Source organism: Balaenoptera musculus, chromosome 6 (assembly GCF_009873245.2).
Source record: "Balaenoptera musculus isolate JJ_BM4_2016_0621 chromosome 6, mBalMus1.pri.v3, whole genome shotgun sequence".
NCBI lineage: Eukaryota > Metazoa > Chordata > Mammalia > Artiodactyla > Balaenopteridae > Balaenoptera > Balaenoptera musculus.
This window is the reverse complement of record NC_045790.1, coordinates 24,604,681-24,623,155: the sequence shown is the minus strand read 5'-3', so window position 1 is coordinate 24,623,155 and position 18,475 is coordinate 24,604,681. Positions and strand designations below refer to the sequence as shown.

The 18,475-nt window shown below is 39.8% G+C and overlaps 1 protein-coding gene across 4 annotated transcripts in view; it reads right to left on the bottom strand.

The window, feature by feature from the left end:
* Positions 1-18,475, bottom strand: part of FAM120A (family with sequence similarity 120A) — a 103,991-nt gene that overhangs the window by 82,306 nt on the left and 3,210 nt on the right. For all 4 annotated transcript variants that reach the window (XM_036856774.1, XM_036856773.1, XM_036856771.1 and 1 more), the window contains exon 2: positions 922-1,168. In XM_036856774.1, coding sequence (XP_036712669.1) covers positions 922-1,168 — 247 coding nt within the window. The remainder of the gene's footprint in view (positions 1-921; positions 1,169-18,475) is intronic.

Below are 18,475 nucleotides of genomic sequence, written 5' to 3'. Positions count from 1 at the left end.
ATAAGATCGCACTTTTCTGGAGACCACATATCTTTCAAAAAGGGCCTGTGTGTCCCAAACAGCCCTCAATCCCATCACTGAAATTCATGGATTTTACTCACAGGAGGGCTTTGCTCAGAACACATTTACTTATACTGTGGACATAATTTTTACAAACTCTGAGCAAACTAGAGCCGGATATTCAAGTAGCTAGAAACGTGTACATTCCAAGCACAAGAAAGGGAAGTGGACAGAAAAGAAAGAAATAACTATAAACTACAGACATAAAGTGATAAATAAATATATTACTTATTGCCAAGTTATTTTTAAGAGAAAGAAATTAATATATAAAATCTTAGTTGAAACCAGATTTCATCCTTTCTAGGTATTCAGCATAAGGAATTCCTCCAAGGGAGTTTTTAAAGACATTTATACATTTACTTAAGATGCAGGCATTGGAAACAGGGTAACGTAATTTTTTGTTTTTTTTTTTCCCTTTTAAAGTAGTGAGAATCCTGAAAGTGAGGGGAAAACATGACAGTGGTAACTTCACAGCATATTTTCTTCTATAACAAACATAATTTGTGCCAAAGGTTTAAATGTTTAATTTTCATAAGTGAGACTGTGTTAACATTTGTGATTTTTAAATGTTATTTTCCCCAAACTTTAAGGGCATTTTTTTTCACAAAATTAGTTTATCGGCCTAGATGGAACAATACATAAACAAACACTTAAGAACAAATGAAGCACATTTTCAGTGACACCAAAAAATAATGAGTAAAGAATGTTACGGAGGAGAAGCCCAGCCCATTCCCTGGTTCTTTTAAATTTAAGTGCGATACTATCCAAAACATTCTAGCATTGAAATTTAAAAAAAACAACAACAGTATGTTTCGAGTATAGAACTCCTTTATAAAATGAATTTTCACACTGCCCACCTACCTAACAGAGCAGCAAAGATAGGGAAGCGGTTTGGGTTCAGGTCCAGCTGCTTGGCAACCTCGTGCATCAGATATTGGCTTGTGGTGAGACTTTTCCCATTCCGGCTCAGTTTTAGGGCATGGGCACTGAAATAGTAGGGGATGTTGCACAGGGCATAATCAGAGTCGTATGCAACTAAGCCGTGGAAGCCGTTTTCTCTGCAGAAACCGATCACTTCTTGATGATGATCCTCGATGCTCTGCGCAACCTGTGCAAGTGAGAAGACCACTTCGTCAGAGGCCAGGCACCACTGCAGCGTGTGCTCAATACACAGACATATCTGTACAGAACCTGTAAATTCCAGATATGGAAGATATGCAAGAGAGCCAAACAGTCAAAACTGACAATAATAAAGTAGGCAGCACGTTGCTCAAATAAGAAATTTCAGTGGGAAATAATCTCCTGGTCAGTAACTTATGATCCCATCCAGACTGCAAATTAACTTTCAATTTCTTATCAAGTTCAAAGATCACCCTGCTTAAAAATACACAATGCCAGGTGGCCCCTGTGACAGTATTTTGAAGGAAAAGAGACAGACGGGGAAAAAAGAGACAGAAGAGGAAAATAAAGAAGTGTAAAGGAAGGAGACAGAGAGAAGCCAGCCACTCAGTGAAAACAAAATAATTTCTTCAAAGTAAATCAAAGCAAATAGGTGAAATAACCAGAAGGATTAAAAAAAAAAAAAAAAAAACCAAGTATTATCCATCACCGACCTACTAGTTACTATAGACCCTGAAGTATTCAGCATATGGGTAATAATAAGAATGAACATGTTTACCCCCAAATAATTGTCACGTGTTTATTCTGTGCAAAGGACCATGCCTGGTGGTGTGGCACCAGGTTCAGGACAACTGTGAAGGCTAGGTCTAAATTTACTGCCTTTTTAGTGATGAAAACTACAAGCTGAAGCTTCTTTACTTCTACTGGCTCTCCCATTGTGAAAGGTCAACCCCATCTATCTCAGGTGTCTGTCACATACTAAAGAGGCCAGAGAAGCAACGCCCACAGGAAAGCAAAAAGCCCCCGGAATTTCTCTATTCCAAAAAACATGCCAAAGGGCATTGAAAAACATTTTCCTAAAATTATATATATAAAGTCAAAGACAATTCCTCTCCTGCTGTTACCCACACTCATTTATCCAACTAAAATTTGGCAGGTTTTTTTTTTCCCCCTACAATGGATAAAGGTATTTTAGAAAACAGAATTTTAAACTTAATTGATTCAGCTGTGGAAAATTAACTCTCCATAGAGCCCTAAAGGTTAAAAACAAGTGCCCTTAAACATAAATTTCTAGAACTACACTGCCTGATTTGTGGCTATATTGAATTAAAATTAAAAATACATTAAAAATTAAGTTCAAGTGTTCAATGGTCACCTACTAGATGGACATCATTGTAGAGTTACTCTCATCTCTCACTGACTTTCACCAAATTTTGTTAGAAAGTTAGTTATAATGAAAACTCAGCGGCAAAGCAGTCCTTTTAAAGATGCATATTTAAAGGAAAAATAATTTTTTGCATTCTCTTGATAAGTATTTTGATAAAAATATTTTGTGTTACAAAGAAAACAATAACAACTTACTGTTCTGTCTTAGAATAGGATGATGCTGTTTTATCTCAATCTAAAAATAGAGTACTTTCACTAAAATAGAAAACTACAGTTAAATTTTTTTTTAATTAGCCCAGCTTCATCTAGAAATGATAATCTCCAAGTCCATGCCCTCTACCTCAAATCATTTTATTACACAGAACTTTATATTTACAGCAATGTCTTAAGGCATTTAAAAATCACCAGCAATTCCTGTTTTCCAGACATCTTTAATATTAAAGTCTGCACAATCGTCCTAAGAGGCCCTGAAATGAAGAGAGGTTGTGAGTTACCACCCCCTCGCTCCAGTTCCCTCGGAGGAGTTCTAGAAAAGGCAGCATCGCTGCTTGCTTCATAGAGCCAGATATCCTGTAGAGGAGATGGGGCAAAATTAAATGTATGAGTTGAGTACGGTACAAGCTATATTTTGCAAGAGAGTTTATTAATCTATTCTTCCAGGACACTGAGGCTGCCAGCAGTTCAGAACCTAGCTCTGCCCAGCTCCAGGACAAGAGCGGTCCAGAGACTCATCCTCCCTGAGCACCCACTCTCTGCATGCCTCACAACATATTACCTCATTACCCTCACAACAACCCTTGGAGGGGAAAGAAGGAGGTAGCCCTGTGTGGTTACTCAGTGGGGTGTTCAAGCAGGGGAACAGCAGGTGTACTGACTCAGAGCTGAGTGTGGTGTCCGCAGCCTCAACCCAGAGACCCAGGGGAAAGCAGTAGGTGATGGAGTCAGAGTAGGCAGGGACAGATCTAATCTGGCAGGTTTTCAAGGAAGGCTGTTGGCGTTGTAAAACAACAGGCAATATATTTCCAGAGCTGTAAAGCACTCATACTCTTTGACTCTGGAGCAATCTTACGCCAGGAAATACAGCCTAAGAAACCAACGTATCTGATAAAAAACGTTGGGAGCATAAAAAGGGTGAGGGTAGCCTTCTATGGGAAAAATAAGTTAACATTAAGGAGCTGGGTAAACACAGCAACTACACAATGTTGTGGAGAAACTTGAGAAAAGCTTAGGACAAAATATTAAACAAAACCATTTCAGAATACAATATCCGCTACATACAACCACATAAAACTGCACCTGTGGGAAAAGACTGAAAGGGAGTAAGCAAAAACTAACACAGTTGTGCAGGGTGGCACAATTATGCTTAAAAAAAAAAAAAGAAAGAGAAAAAACTTTATTTTATTTTATTATTTTTTTAACATCTTTATTGGAGTATAATTGCTTTACAATGGTGTGTTAGTTTCTGCTTTATAACAAAGTGAATCAGCTATACATATACATATATCCCCATATCTCCTCCCTCTTGTGTCTCCCTCCCACCCTCCCTATCCCACTCCTCTAGGTGGTCACAAAGCACCGAGCTGATCTCCCTGTGCTATGCGGCTGCTTCCCACTAGCTAGCTACTTTACATTTGGTAGTGTATATATGTCCATGCCAGTCTCTCACTTCGTCCCAGCTTACCCTTCCCCCTCCCCGTGTCCTCAAGTCCATTCTCTACGCCTGCATCTTTATTCCTGTCCTGTCATTAGGTTCTTCAGAACCATTTTTTTTTTTTAAGATTCCATATATGTGTTAGCATACGGTATTTGCTTTTCTCTTTCTGACTTACTTCACTCTGTATGACAGTCTCTAGGTCCATCCACCTCACTACAAATAACTCAATTTCGTTTCTTTTTATGGCTGAGTAATATTCCATTGTATATATGTGCCACATCTTCTTTATCCATTCATCTGTCGATGGACACTTAGGTTGCTTCCATGTCCTGGCTATTGTAAATAGAGCTGCAATGAACATTGTGGTACATGACTCTTTTTGAATTATGGTAGAAAAAAAACTTTTTTAAAAGAAAAAAATCTAATAAAAAGTTGAAACAGCCCTCATATAAGCCACGCCCACACTGGCCACCTCTATGCCACCGCACTGGGGGCAAATACTCCTCCTTTCACATCCATCTCCTGCCAGACAAGGCACGCAATTCGCTCATCTACATATCAAGGGTCTAGCTTGGTGCCTGGCACACAGTAAAGACTATTTATGAAATGAAAAACTCTGGGGGGGGTCCCAGTTCAGGGGCCCCAAACAGTCTTTAAATTATCTATAAAGATTACTATAAACTCTAAACAGTAGAAACCAACAGCCAGGAGAGCCTTATAGAGCAGTTTCATCTATCTCTGGAGAGTGGAATGTAGCGCTTTCCACAGTCACCTCCTTCCACTGACCCTTCCCCAAACACAATTCTTCGTTCATTCAGAACACTTGGTTTCAGCCTGGCATTAATAAGCAAAGTGAATGAACTATTAATAATTCACTACAAGACTAATTTGCAAATGTTAATAATATCTTAATCCTCCCCCAAAGCACACTTAACATTAAACAAATAGCTGTCTGCTAGAATTAATCTCCTAAAACAAAAGATAAAGGAACCCTGCCCTTAAGTAAGCACAGACTTCAAATCTAAAGCAAGGTGTATAACTGAATCACTTTGCTGTACACCAGAAACTAACAAAACATTGTGTTAGTTCAATCAACTATACTTCAGTAAAGAACAATAATAATAATAAAGCAAGGTGGAGCAATCTGTGCCCCTTGTCGTGCTCACCTTTCCTATCTCAGGTACCCTGAGTGATATGGATGGGGAGGAGAACCAAAATGTACAGGTACGAGTTCTGGCTTGATGTCCAACCTGCCTAGCTAGGAATGTAAAATTAATGAATCTTTAAGGTTCTTTCAACTTCTGAAATTCTAGTATTCTTCCCCACTGGTTAAAATCCATTTTGCCTTTATCTGAGGAAGGCTACATGGCATTAAAAACCACAAGGTAACAGAGATGCAATCCTTTCCAACAAGTGAACAGTGGAAGTGTGGTGTAGCAGTTACTCAGTTAGGGAAATAAAAACCCCACAAAACACCTAAATGAAAGAGTCTGGGTGATGGATACATGACTCTATGCATTTGTACAAGCTCACATCATTGTACATATCATACAAAGAATAAACTTTAATACACACAACTTAAAAAAAAAAATCAGCCAGCAGTCAGGGATGCTAGGTCAGAATGCAAACTGACAAATGTATCGAATTGTATTATAAACTGTCTGTCACAGGGGTGCCAATGAACAACTCTGAAATCACTTTCACATCTGTTAAGGTTGGGGTAAATGGATGGTAGATGACCTCAGTGTCTCCCTATCAGAGAACGAGCTTACAAATGTGCGAAGGGAGGAGGCTAGCATGACCCTGTGGTGTTGGGTTAGCCATGGAGATGTCCGTAAGAACCCACAAGTAGATGACAACACAGACAGACAGGCACAGAAATCATTAGCGGTAAGTGTGTGCACGTGGATTAGTCTATAAACACACACATACATCTCCCCGGAGTCAGCAGAGAACCTAGAAGCAGCAACACCCCCGGAGAAAGAACATCTGTACCCCGATATGGTTTCTAAATACCATTCTCCACTAAAAGGCATGACACTGAGCAGACGCCCAGTAGATATACGGAAGGAGGGCACTGCACCTCTGCAGCGTTCTCCTCAAATCACAAGAAAATATCAGACAGCCCAAATTGGAGGCCAACCTACAAAATGCCTGATCAGTTCTCCAAAAGTGTCGAGTCACCACAGAGACAAGCAGAGGCTGAGAAGCTGTCCCAGATCAGAGATCACTAAGTAGACAAGACGCCTAAAGGCAACAGGGAACCCAAAAAGGATACAGGTGGAAAATGGAAAAAATCTGAATGAAATACATAATGCAGTTAATGGTACTGTACCAATGCTAATTTCTTAGTTGTAACAGTTGTACTAGCTCATAGGATGCTAAGACGCATGAAAGCTGAGTGAAGGATATTCAGGAACTCTCTGTACCATTTTTGCAACTTTTCTATAAACCCCAAATTATTCCCAAGTAAGAAGTTTATTTTAAAAAGAAAAAAAAAAAAAAAAAACACAATAGTCTACAACAGCGGTCCCCAACCTTTTTGGCACCAGGGACCAGTTTCCTGAAAGACAATTTTTCCACGGATTGGAGGCGGCGGGGGGAGGAATGGTTTCGGAATGATTCAAGTGCATTACATTTATTGTGCACTTGATTTCTATTATGATTACATTGTAATATATAATGAAATAATTATACAACTCACCATAATGCAGAATCAGTGGGAGCCCTGAGCTTCCTTTACTGATAGAGTTTTGATATGAGTCTGCAAGTAATTGATTTTTTATGGTCTCTGTGCAGTCAAACCTCTCTGCTAATGATAATCTGTATTTGCAGCCACTCCCCAGTGCTAGCGTCACCGCCTCAGCTCCACCTCAGATGATCAGGCATTAGATTCTCATAAGGAGCGCACAACCTACATCCCTCACATGTGCAGTTCACAGTAGGGTTCGCACTCCTATAAAAATCTAATGCCGCAGGTGATCTCACAGGAGGCAGAGCTCAGGCAGTAATGCGAGCCATGGAGAGCAGCTGTAAATACAGATGAAGCTTCTGCTCACTCCTCCGCTGCTCACCTCCTGCTGTGCGGCCTGGCTCCTAACAGGCCATGGACCGGTACCAGTCCGTACCCCAGGGGTTGGGGACCCCTGGTCTACAAGACACTAACTGAGAGACTGTTTTAAGCTATTTCATCATGTGAACAAAGCACTGAAAGGCCTGACAGGCAAAGTCTCCGAGAGTCTATCGTGTGAAAACACAACTCTCCCCAGACAGTCCAACTAAGGGAAGTAGGAAAGCCCACCACAGACGGCATAAACCTATGAATGAAAGAATAAAGTCCAACAACCAAGAATACTTGTAAGAGGCCCACTGAACAATTCCTCAAGACTTATGTCAAAGAGCCTGGTAAAGAGTCAGGGGCAGAGAACTGGATGCGGTGCAAAGGAGACTCGATGCAAGGTTTGGGTGGGGATAGGAAAACACCTGGATTGCATCAAAACAGAACCTGAGAGGTAGTTATTTAATTAAAAATAAAAATTAAATCCCAGAGGTTAAGCTTCTAGGAATCAGGGTCTAACAGGGTATCGCTGTTCTTTCTCCTTTGAGTGTGTCTTTCTTCCGGTCTGAATGCCTTTCACTCCCGTTTCCCGTCTCTTCTACTCACCCTATTCCCCGTGTTCTGTTTCTCCAATTCCCTGGCCTTCCAGCTCCTGGCTCAGGCTGGGCACATTATGCTTAATGAAAATGGTATGTCTAGTTCTTAATTCTTATTTTAGAAGTGAGTAAAAACTATGAAATACAATGTTGGGAAGATTATTTCAATTTGAACTCCCGAAGAGTATAAAGCAAGCTAAAAAATTAAGCTGAGACCTACCTACTCACGGGTGATAAAGAAAGGGTGAAGGCCTCCTATGAGAGTGAGCCAGACTTGGAGTTATGCATAGCCTCCTCACAGAAAACCCCAGGCGAGTAACCAGACCGCCTACCACCTTAAAGGCACCAGGCCTTGACGGATTTTTTTTTTTTTTAATATTTATTTTATTATTTATTTATTTTTGGCTGTGTTGGGTCTTTGTTTCTGTGCGAGGGCTTTCTCTAGTTGTTGCAAGCGGGGGCCACTCTTCATCGCGGTGCGCGGGCCTCTCACTATCGCGGCCTCTCTTGTTGCGGAGCACAGGCTCCAGACGCGCAGGCTCAGTAGTTGTGGCTCACGGGCTTAGTTGGTCCGCGGCATGTGGGATCTTCCCAGACCAGGGCTCGAACCCGTGTCCCCTGCACTGGCAGGCGGGTTCTCAACCACTGCGCCACCAGGGAAGCCCCCTTGACGGATTTTTGCCATGGCTGCCATCCCCACTGCATCAAAATGCGACTTCGGATCAAGGGAGTGAAACCGCAGAGCTCCTGTGTACAGTGCACAGAGCATTCGTCATTTACTAATTTTTTTTATATATAAATTTATTTATTTTATTTTTTTATTTTTGGCTGTGTTGAGTCTTCGTTGCTGTGCGCGGGCTTTCTCTAGTTGAGGTGAGCAGGGGCTACTCTTTGTTGCGGTGCACGGGCTTCTCATTGCTGTGGCTTCTCTTTTTGCGGAGCACAGGCTCTAGGCGTGCGGGCTTCAGTAGTTGTGGCACGTGGGCTCAGTTGTTGTGGCTTGCGGGCTCTAGAGCTCAGGCTCAGTAGTTGTGGTGCACGGGCTTAGTTGCTCCGCGGCATGTGGGATCTTCCCGGGCCAGGGCTCGAACCTGTGTCCCTTGAATGGCAGGCAGATTCTTAACCACTGCGCCACGAGGGAAGCCCACTTGATACGTGCTTTGGTAGCCACAACCAGGCTGGGAACCACCAAACACCTCGCCTCACCTCTCCACCCATCCGTCACCAAGAAACATGGTGTATGCAATCAGTGTTGAAGATCTTCAGTAGCTGGCAAAACGCCCCACTTTTGGTCCCAATGAAGTATTTTGTATTTAGCTAGGGATAATTTTATACAACTATATATTTGCCACAGAATCCTAGTTAAATCTTTTTATCTCAATAGTTTTAAGTTTCATCATTAAAAAGGCAGATACATCAAAATTCAGTATTTTTTACAAAGAATAATGACTAAAAAATTCTCAAGCTTACTTTGTGAATGTAATTATTTATTAATGCTGAAAGCAGCTATGCGGAAAGTCCCACAAGAATGAAAATGTAACACCGTTACTTACTCCTAATCTCCAGTGAAGAAGCACTTGTACAGTGAGGTTTTGTGTCTCTGGCACCAGGTGAACTCCACTGCCTACTTTAATACTTTCTGTACTTCCATTTCTTCATCTGCAAAAATAATAGTACTCTCCTACCTCACAGGGTAGCTGTGATGATTAAATGAGTTACTACATGTAAACAGCTCAGAATCATTCATAAATAATAAGCACTTGATAAATGTCAGGTACTATTTATTTTTAAGTAAGCTATGTGAGAAAGGATCTGCTTCTTCATACTTTGCATGCAGGACCTGAAACACTATGAGTTGTCATAAAGAGATTTTCTGACACACAGATAAAAATATCATATGTGGTTTTTCTTTAGAATAATTTTACAGAAGCTCAGGGAATAATGTGACACGTCCTTCAACCAGCTACCAGCCTTAAAAGATGTAAGTTAACCTGAACATAAGAGGATAAGTCAACCTAAATTCTTTTGTTAAAAAAAAAAAAAAATCAGGCTCTGACCTTTATCCAGCAGAATTCTAGACACTATGTGTGAGGTGGGTAAAACTTACTCAGGCTACTTACTCCCTACTCAAGTCGAGCTGAAGAGTGAGAACATGAAAGTCAACGCTAACTTGGTAGAAGATTTTTATTGTTGTTGTTTACTTTAAAAGAGCAATTTTAGTGTCATGACATACATTAGCAATGTCTCTAAAAGTAAATCTCTCCTCCTCAGGAAATCTGTAATCATGGCTGAATAAACGTCTTACCTTATATAGCTCTTGGTTATTCTATAAGAATTGGTTGCAGTAGTCTTAAAAGCAAGGAAAAACAATTTCTTTTAAAATAAGGGAGTGGCACATGAAAAGATTCTCAACTTCATTAATCATAGGGAAATGTAAATCAAAACCACGAGATACCATTTCACACCAATTAAGATGGCTACTAAAAAAAAAAACAGAAATAAGCAAGTGTTGGCGAGGATGTGGAAAAATTGGAACCCTCACATATTGCTGGTAGGAATGTAAAATGGTGCAGTTGCTGTGGAAAATGGTATAACAGTTCTCAAAATATAAAATCACCATATGATCCTGCAATTCCATTTCTGGGCATATACTCAAAAGAACTGAACGCAAGGATTCAGACAGATATTTGCACCCCCATTTTCATAGCAATATTATTCACAATAGCCAAAAGGTAGAAGCAACCTAAGAGTCCACTGACAGATGAACAGATAAGCAAAATGTGTTCTATCCACACAAAAGATTATTATGCAGCCTCGAAAAGGAAGGAAATTCTGACACATGCTACAACACGGATGAACCTCGAGGACACTATGCTCAGTGAAATAAACCAGTCACAAAAAGATAAATTCTGTGTGATTCCATCCATATGAGGTGCCTTAAGTAGTCAGATTCATAGAGACAGGAAAGTGAAATGGTGGCTGCCACAGGCTGGCAGAGAGGAATGGGGAGCTAGTGCTCAATGAGGACAGTTTCACTTTGGGAAGATGAGAAAGTTCTGGAGATTGATGGTAGTGATGGGTGCACAGCAGTGTGAATGCGGTTTCGCATCCGCTGATATGGAGGGCCGACTGGACTCACTGTACTACACCATTTTACATCAGGGACTTGAGCATCCTTGGATTTTGGTATCTGAGGGGGCTCCTGGAATCAGTCCCCTACATATACCTGAGGGAAGATTGTACTTAATTCCACTGAACTTAATTCCACTTAAAAATGGTTAAAATGGGCGGGCTTCCCTGGTGGCGCAGTGGTCAAGAATCCGCCTGCCAATGCAGGGGACACGGGTTCGAGCCCTGGCCCGGGAAGATTCCACATGCTTAGCTGCGGAGCAACTAAGTCCGTGCACAACTACTGAGCCTGTGCTCTAGAGCCTGCAAGCCACAACTGCTATGCCCACCCGCCACAACTACTGAAGCCTGCGCACCTAGAGCCCGTGCTCTGCAACAAGAGAAGCCACCACAGTGAGAAGCCTGCGCAATGCAACGAAGAGCAGCCCCCGCTAGCCGCAACTAGAGAAAGCCCGTGTGCAGCAACGAAGGCCCAATGCAGCCAAAAATAAAATAAATTAATACAAAAATAAAAATAAGAAATGGTTAAAATGGTAAAACTTTTGTTATATATAGTTTACAATTACAAAAATAAAGATAAAAATTATAATAATAATAAGAGGGTGGCACCCCGTCTCCCTGTTTTCTCAGAAATCCTAGGCACTTAGCTCCAAGATATAACTTCCTCCTTGTCAAAAGAGAAGTTTTATTTTTCCTTTGGATAATGACATTAGCATATATGTAATGTATTATATCTGCCAGCCTACATAAAAGGGTGAGATTTCTTCTCTGCAATCTCTTTAGCAGGTTGCCTGTGATGCAACTGCAATCTGTTTCAATGCTTATTCAATAATAAAACTGTTTCCTTTCTCTGTTAAAAAATTAAATAAGAGAGTGAATGTCCTAAAAGAAATGCAAGTTAAACTTCATACATTTTTAAAATAAAATAATAAAAGGAATGTTGAACCAAGGGGGAAAGGGGTGGGGTGGGAGGAACTGGGAGACTGGGACTGACACATACACATTATTGATACTACGGATAAAATGGACAACTGATAGGAACATGCTATATAGCACAGGGAACTCACCTACTGCACAGTGGTAACCTAAATGGGAGGCAAGTCCAAAAGGGAGGGGATATCTGTATGTGTTTGGCTGATTCATTTCGTTGTGCAGTGGAGGCTAACACAACATTGTAAAGCAACTATACTCCAATAAAAATTAATTTTAAAAAAAAAAGGAGTGTTGAAACACCAACGTTATTTGTATTCAGTGTCTATTCAGCCTACTATATTAATCTCCTAATGATTCAGCTAACTCCTAGCAATAGTATTCTTCTTAAAAATCCAGTTCCAAAATACATCAAAATTTAACTTTTGGAATTTAGAAAAATGAATCTCAGATTGATGCAACTTATTTCAAAATGGTGACACGTGCAAACTCTTTACTGACATCTTTAATGGCTCACATAGGTACAGGAGGTTGAAAAACCATGGTGCCTGTGCTCATCCAAGCAGTCCAGGGAGGCCCTCCCAGTCTGGACTGGCTGGCACTCCTGCTCATGAAGATGAACAATACACTCCAGACCTATGAAAACCCAACCCTCCAGTAATACTCCTTCCAGTATATTTTCCTACACTAATTGGCCAACTACCAACAGGGTAGCTTCAGTTTTTCCAAAGAAATAAATTTATTCTAGAGACAAGCGGGAAATACCAAGTAACCAGGGTAAAAAAGAATCACATTTCTAGATCACAGATCCTTAATTACTGTAGATTTACCATCACCTTTGCAGATAAATCAGTGTGCCAAGTTCAACTCTATACTGGCCCTAAAATGCCGAGAAACAATGTTTGATAGAGCCACGTATAACAAGGGAGAAAAAAAAGATGGCTAAATGCAGCCCATTTCCCTAAGCAGTCACCCCTTTGATGTCTTCAACACAGCTCCTAAATTAACAAGCATAAAGGGCTTACTCAAAGATAAAGCCTCTGTGCCAGGTGGCCAAGCTGAGACTACTTATCTGTGGAACTGACTAGACTCTGGGTTTGCACACAAACTTTCTACCATCTTTCTGCCATCACTGCCTTGCACAAGGTGACTAACTGGTGAGTCTGGAATTGATTTATTTTTCCATTTCTCAAATATATTTTGAACACCTACTACATGCCAGTGTTCTAAGAGATGGATAACATAATGTTCTAAGAGGTGGTCATCCATCATAGGACTTACTTGCTAGAGAAAACATAAACATAAGTAAAAAATAAACAATTCCAGCTATATAGAGACATTTGGAGAATTTTAGAATATTTCTATCTGAACTCTGATTCATTTACATCTAACTGTTCTATTTATAAAACTTTGTCTATAAACCCATTGGAAAATAAATCTAATTTTTCAAATTCTAAAGTATCGCTTCTTTAGGGTGGGGGTGGAGAAAATGGGTGAAGGAAGTCTAAATGTACAAACTTCCAGTTACAGTTGACCCCCTGAACAATGGGGAGGGAGGTGTTTAGGCAAACCAACCCTCCACGCAGTCAAAAATCTGTGTATAACTTTATAGTTAGTCCTCCATCCACGGTTCTGCATCCATGGACTCAACCAACCACAGATTGTAATATTTACTATTGAAAAAAATCCACATATAAGTGGACCCACACTGCTCAAACACGTGTTGTTCAAGGGTCATCTGTATAAAATAAATAAGTCATGTGGATGTAATGTACAGCATGGAGAGTATAGTTAACACTGTATTGTATATTTGAAAGTCGCTAAGAGAGAGCTTAAAAATTCTCATAAGAAAAAAAGTATAACTATGTATGGTGATGGATGTTAACTAGACAATGTGGTGATCATTTCACAATATATACATATATTGAATCATTATGCTGTGCAGCTGAAACTAATATAATGCTGTATGTCCACTATATCCCAATTAAAAAAAAAAGGAACTCCTCTTCATATTACATGCTATTTATTCCTATGGTCAATTTCTTACTAAGGCTGGAATGTGTAGTATGTTTTAATTAATTTCTTTCCATTGTATAAATTCTAATTGTATAAAACAAAATGAAGAGCAATGTGGGTCTAGAAATATATAAGAGAGAAGGTGTGTGTATGTACGTATCTTATTTAGAAAACTAAGCTGTATTCTTTTTTTTTTTTTACTTCTCTCCCTGGTATACTTAGAAATCTCTATTTCAAACATTTATATGGCTTTACTAAGGCCTAAAGCTTAGAATTCTTTGACTTGTTCACACAAGGATTTCCTAGCCTTGGCACTGGTGATATTTGGGAATGGATAATTCTTTACCGTGGGGCTGTCCTGGGCATTGTAGAATGTTTAGCAGCAACCCTGGCCCCTGCCTCTAGATGCCTGCAGCCAGTATGCCCTCATCTGTGACAATCAAAAATGTCTCTAGACCTTGCCAAAATCACCAGCCCTCTAGCCCCTGTTGAGAATCACTTACTGCTCTTCACTGACTAAACAGATTGTCCTATGGCATCAAAGAAAGTTCCAAACGTGACATGGGAAAATGATGTAAACGAGCCCCCTGCTTCCACTAGAGTAAACTCCTTAAAGGATTCCATTCTTTTCTGCTATATTCACTCCTCCACACCTGGCCAATAACAGGCACTCAATGTTTGCTAAAGGGAGAATGAATCATCACTGGAAACCAGAGAAGACAGAGTAAGAAATTTAAAGTAAGAAAACAAATCTTACTTAATGGCCATTGATCCAGGTGTTGAAAGAAAATAATTAAATTTGCCTATATAAATAGAACAAAGTAAATTTATGATTAAAAAGTTGAATGACTATACTAAACATAGGAAATACAGGAGGAGTAAAATTAGTTCCTGGCCTCAAGTAGCTTAGAGTTAGTGACATATGAAGGTAGCTATAATAAAGCTGTTGAGATGGGCTTTGAGGTAGAACCAAAATTCTGACAAGCGAAAGTGGGGTAGACAGAGGGAGACATCAGTAGAGTTGGGAAATGGACATTTCTTGGGCAAACAGTGAACAGTCTGGTTGGGAGCATTTTAAAAGTATAATAGAAGAATTGTGAAACTGAAGGAAGGTAGAATGGATTCAGATTGCAGGAGGGTCTAAAAGCCTGAATAAGGAGTTTGGATTAATGGTTTTGTTGACAGTGGTTGCCAGGAGAATGACTCACCTGAGGACCCTGCAGGCTGCTCTGACATTGTGTGCAAGATGAGTTCCACTGTTGATACTAGGCATGGGGGCCTGGTCAGATCCAGAGGCAATTCTGACTACTGTCCACAGTAAGACACAGTTTAATATAATGGTATTTACCCTTAATACATGTCTTGCATTCTACTTTTTATTCTATTTTATTCTGCGTGAATTTTTCTAAATGCTAATAAACACCCAATAATTTGGTTTCACAACCCACCAGACCTTTTTGGTAAACTTGGTGAGTTCACATGTTGGGAATACTAGAAATGAGGAACAGAAGTGTAAGTAAGAGACTGCTGGGCTAGAGCTGACGTGTCATATTGCAGGGACTGGCAGGATGGAATGATAAAAATGCCAAAGATGACTCTAGGGTGGTAAGTGTAACTTTGAAATAGGTGACCATCAGGCTCAAACCAGTTAGGGCTAAAAGTGAAATCAGAACAGACTGGGAGAAGAGACAATTGTGGAAAGTGAAAGGAGAATGAAGGGTATATCAGTAGAAGTCAGGCTCTAGGGGGGACATGCAGTTTGAAGTCTTAAAGGTGGTATCATTCTTCCTGCTAATTATAGGGAACAAACCCTAGGGTAGCTAAAGTGAAATTACAATAGTCACTAGAGGTGAGTAATCTGAGATCAGATTAGAGAGGAGAATAGTCAGTTTGTGTGTTGAATGGGGTATGGGAGAAGTAATCTCTAAGTACATAAAACCAGCTGCTCAAGTCTTTGAGAACAGTAAAAGGTGCACTGGAAACTGTCAGATGTTGAAAGAATATGTGCATAGTATTAACCTCAAAAGAGGTAATATGGGTAATAATGAGAAGAGTATATAACAGAGAAGGTCCACAGAATTATGGCATTTATGGAAAGTCGTATTTCAGTAACTCCAGGAAATGGAAGTGCTTTGATAAACAAAAAAGCTTCAACAATGCAATGTTGAAGGGAAGAGGCAATGGGCTTTGGTAAGTCTAACTTTACACCTAAAAAATGGGTGATAATTGTTGATAAGTATCAGTGCTGAAGTCACAAATTGGTGGCTCAAGATCTGAATCTAGCCCGGCGTCCATTTTCCTTGGCTTAAAGGTGTTTTTTAAATGGGATAATTTCAAATAAAAATCTGGATTTCTGACTTTCTTGAAAAATCTGACGGTCTGGCAATGTTGGCTCTATAGTCTTGTAAGGCATTTAAAATGTGCACACTCTTCAATCTATCAAGTCTGTGTGTGCATACCATTTGTAGGGGATAGATAAATCATACACTATGCAGGCATTAAAAAGAATTAGAACTGTTAAGTATAGACATGAAAAGATTTTTTACATACTCAGAAAAAAACAAATTGCTGAATAATGTAGTGATCACATTAATGTTAAAAACTAAAACTATTTTGATAACATATGATATATAATATAAAATATACACAGGCAGCTGCTGTGGAAAACAGTATGGTGATTCCTCGAGAAATTAAATATAGAATTGCCAAATGATCCAGCAATTCCACTCCTCGGTACATACCCCAAAGAACTGAAAGCAGGGACTCCCAACAGGTTTTTGTACACCCATATTCACAGCAGCACTATTCATTAGTCACAACAGCCAATGGGGGAAACAACCCAAGAATCCATAAACTAAATGTGGTCCATCCACAGGATACGGTATTATTCAGCCTTATAAGGGAAGGAAATTCTGACACAACATTACAACATGGACGAACCTTGAAGACATTACGCTAGGTAAAATAAGCCAGTCACAAAACTGGTACACTTGAAGAAAATAAATATTTTAAAATAAGTATTTTAAATGTATGGCTGGTTTGAGTTATAATGTGGTCAATTCTGAATTGTAAGTATTCCCTGATCAATTAGAGAGCTTTAAGAATAACAGTATATTGCTAGTTTTCAGTGTCTCTTGGATAGAAACTGTGCCACCTGGAAAAAGCGGCAGAGGCGTTTGCTATCAGATCTGACCTGAGAGTGAACTGCAGGTAGGCACACCCCACAGCATTCTTGCACAATGAAACTGAACTTTGACTTCAGCACACCACTTCCCTCTTGAAGTTACTGGTTACTTGTCCCCAGACGTTGCTCAATCAGCAATCCCGTTTCTTCCCATATTAACAAAACACTGAGGGCTAAATGAGACAGCTCTGTGAGAGATGACCTAGCATGGGACTGGCACCCTACAAAGTATACAAAGAAAGAGATCATCATCCCAAGATCTCAGGCCACAGCCTAATCTCACATTCTTCCAGTGACTTAAAACATGAGCTCTGCTTTATGTAAGATCTCAGTAAATACCCCAGAGTACCAATTCAGGATAAGATTTCAAGGACTTCATTATAAACCTGTACACCAACACCACAAGTCTTCAGGCAGAAACATTTAGTAAAGCTCTAGGCATTTAATGCCACCAAGATTTTTAAATCAACATCAGTCCTCACCAAGTTTCAAAGGTTATGATGACTCAAGGCACACAAGAGGAAATGCTCCTAGTAACTAACAGAAGCCAAGTTCAGGCCGGGCAGTTTAATGACCTGAACAAAATTAGCTGATGTGTGGGCCAACTTCTAATGGTTAAAGAAATGCAATTATTACTTTAGCAAAGACATACTCTTCTAAGCCAAAAAAGATTTCTCTAAGCAAAGCTGACAGGAAATTAAGACTTTCTGCCAGTTTACAGAACCCTGGAGACGACCAATACGATGGTAGATTTTTATAAGAAAAATGCCTCATGTGCCCAACATTATATATAGTGAGATGTTTGCATCAATTCCTTTGCCAATTTTTATTTAACCTTTAAAAAAAGTACAAATATCATACAGTAAAATTAACTTTTATTTACTTTTGATGTATAGTCCTATGATTTTACAACATGCTACCACCACTACCTTAGGTTACAGAACAGTTCCATCACCCCAAAAAGCTCCCTCCTGCTGTCCCTTTATATTCACACCCTCAGGCAACCACTCATCGGGTCCCCATCACTACAGCCTTATCTTCAAGAGAATGTCATATGAATAGAACCATACCTTTTGAGCTTGGCTTCTTTCACTCAACATGAAGCTATAAAGACGCATCCGAGTTGTGTGTATCAGTAGTTTCTCCCTTTTTATTGCTAAGTAGTACTGCACGGTACCATAGCTTAACTATTCACCTATTAAAGGATATTTTGGTTGTTTCCAGTTTTGGCTATTATGAATAAAACTGCTATGAGGATTCAAGTTCAGTTTTTGTGTGAATAATAGTTTCATTAGGAAAATACCCAGGAGTACAATTGCTGGACCACGTGGTAAATGCATTTTATAAGAAACTAAGGGAGCTGTTTTTCAGGGTGTCGTGCCATCTTGCATTCCCACCAGCCATGTGGGACGATTCCAATTGCTCAGCATTCTCTCCAGCACTTGGCATTGCCAGAATTATTTATTTTAGCCATTCTAACAAGTATGTAGTGATATGCCATCATGGTGTTAATTCACTTAACCATTTAATGGGCATTTTTAAAAAAACAGTACACTCCCTTC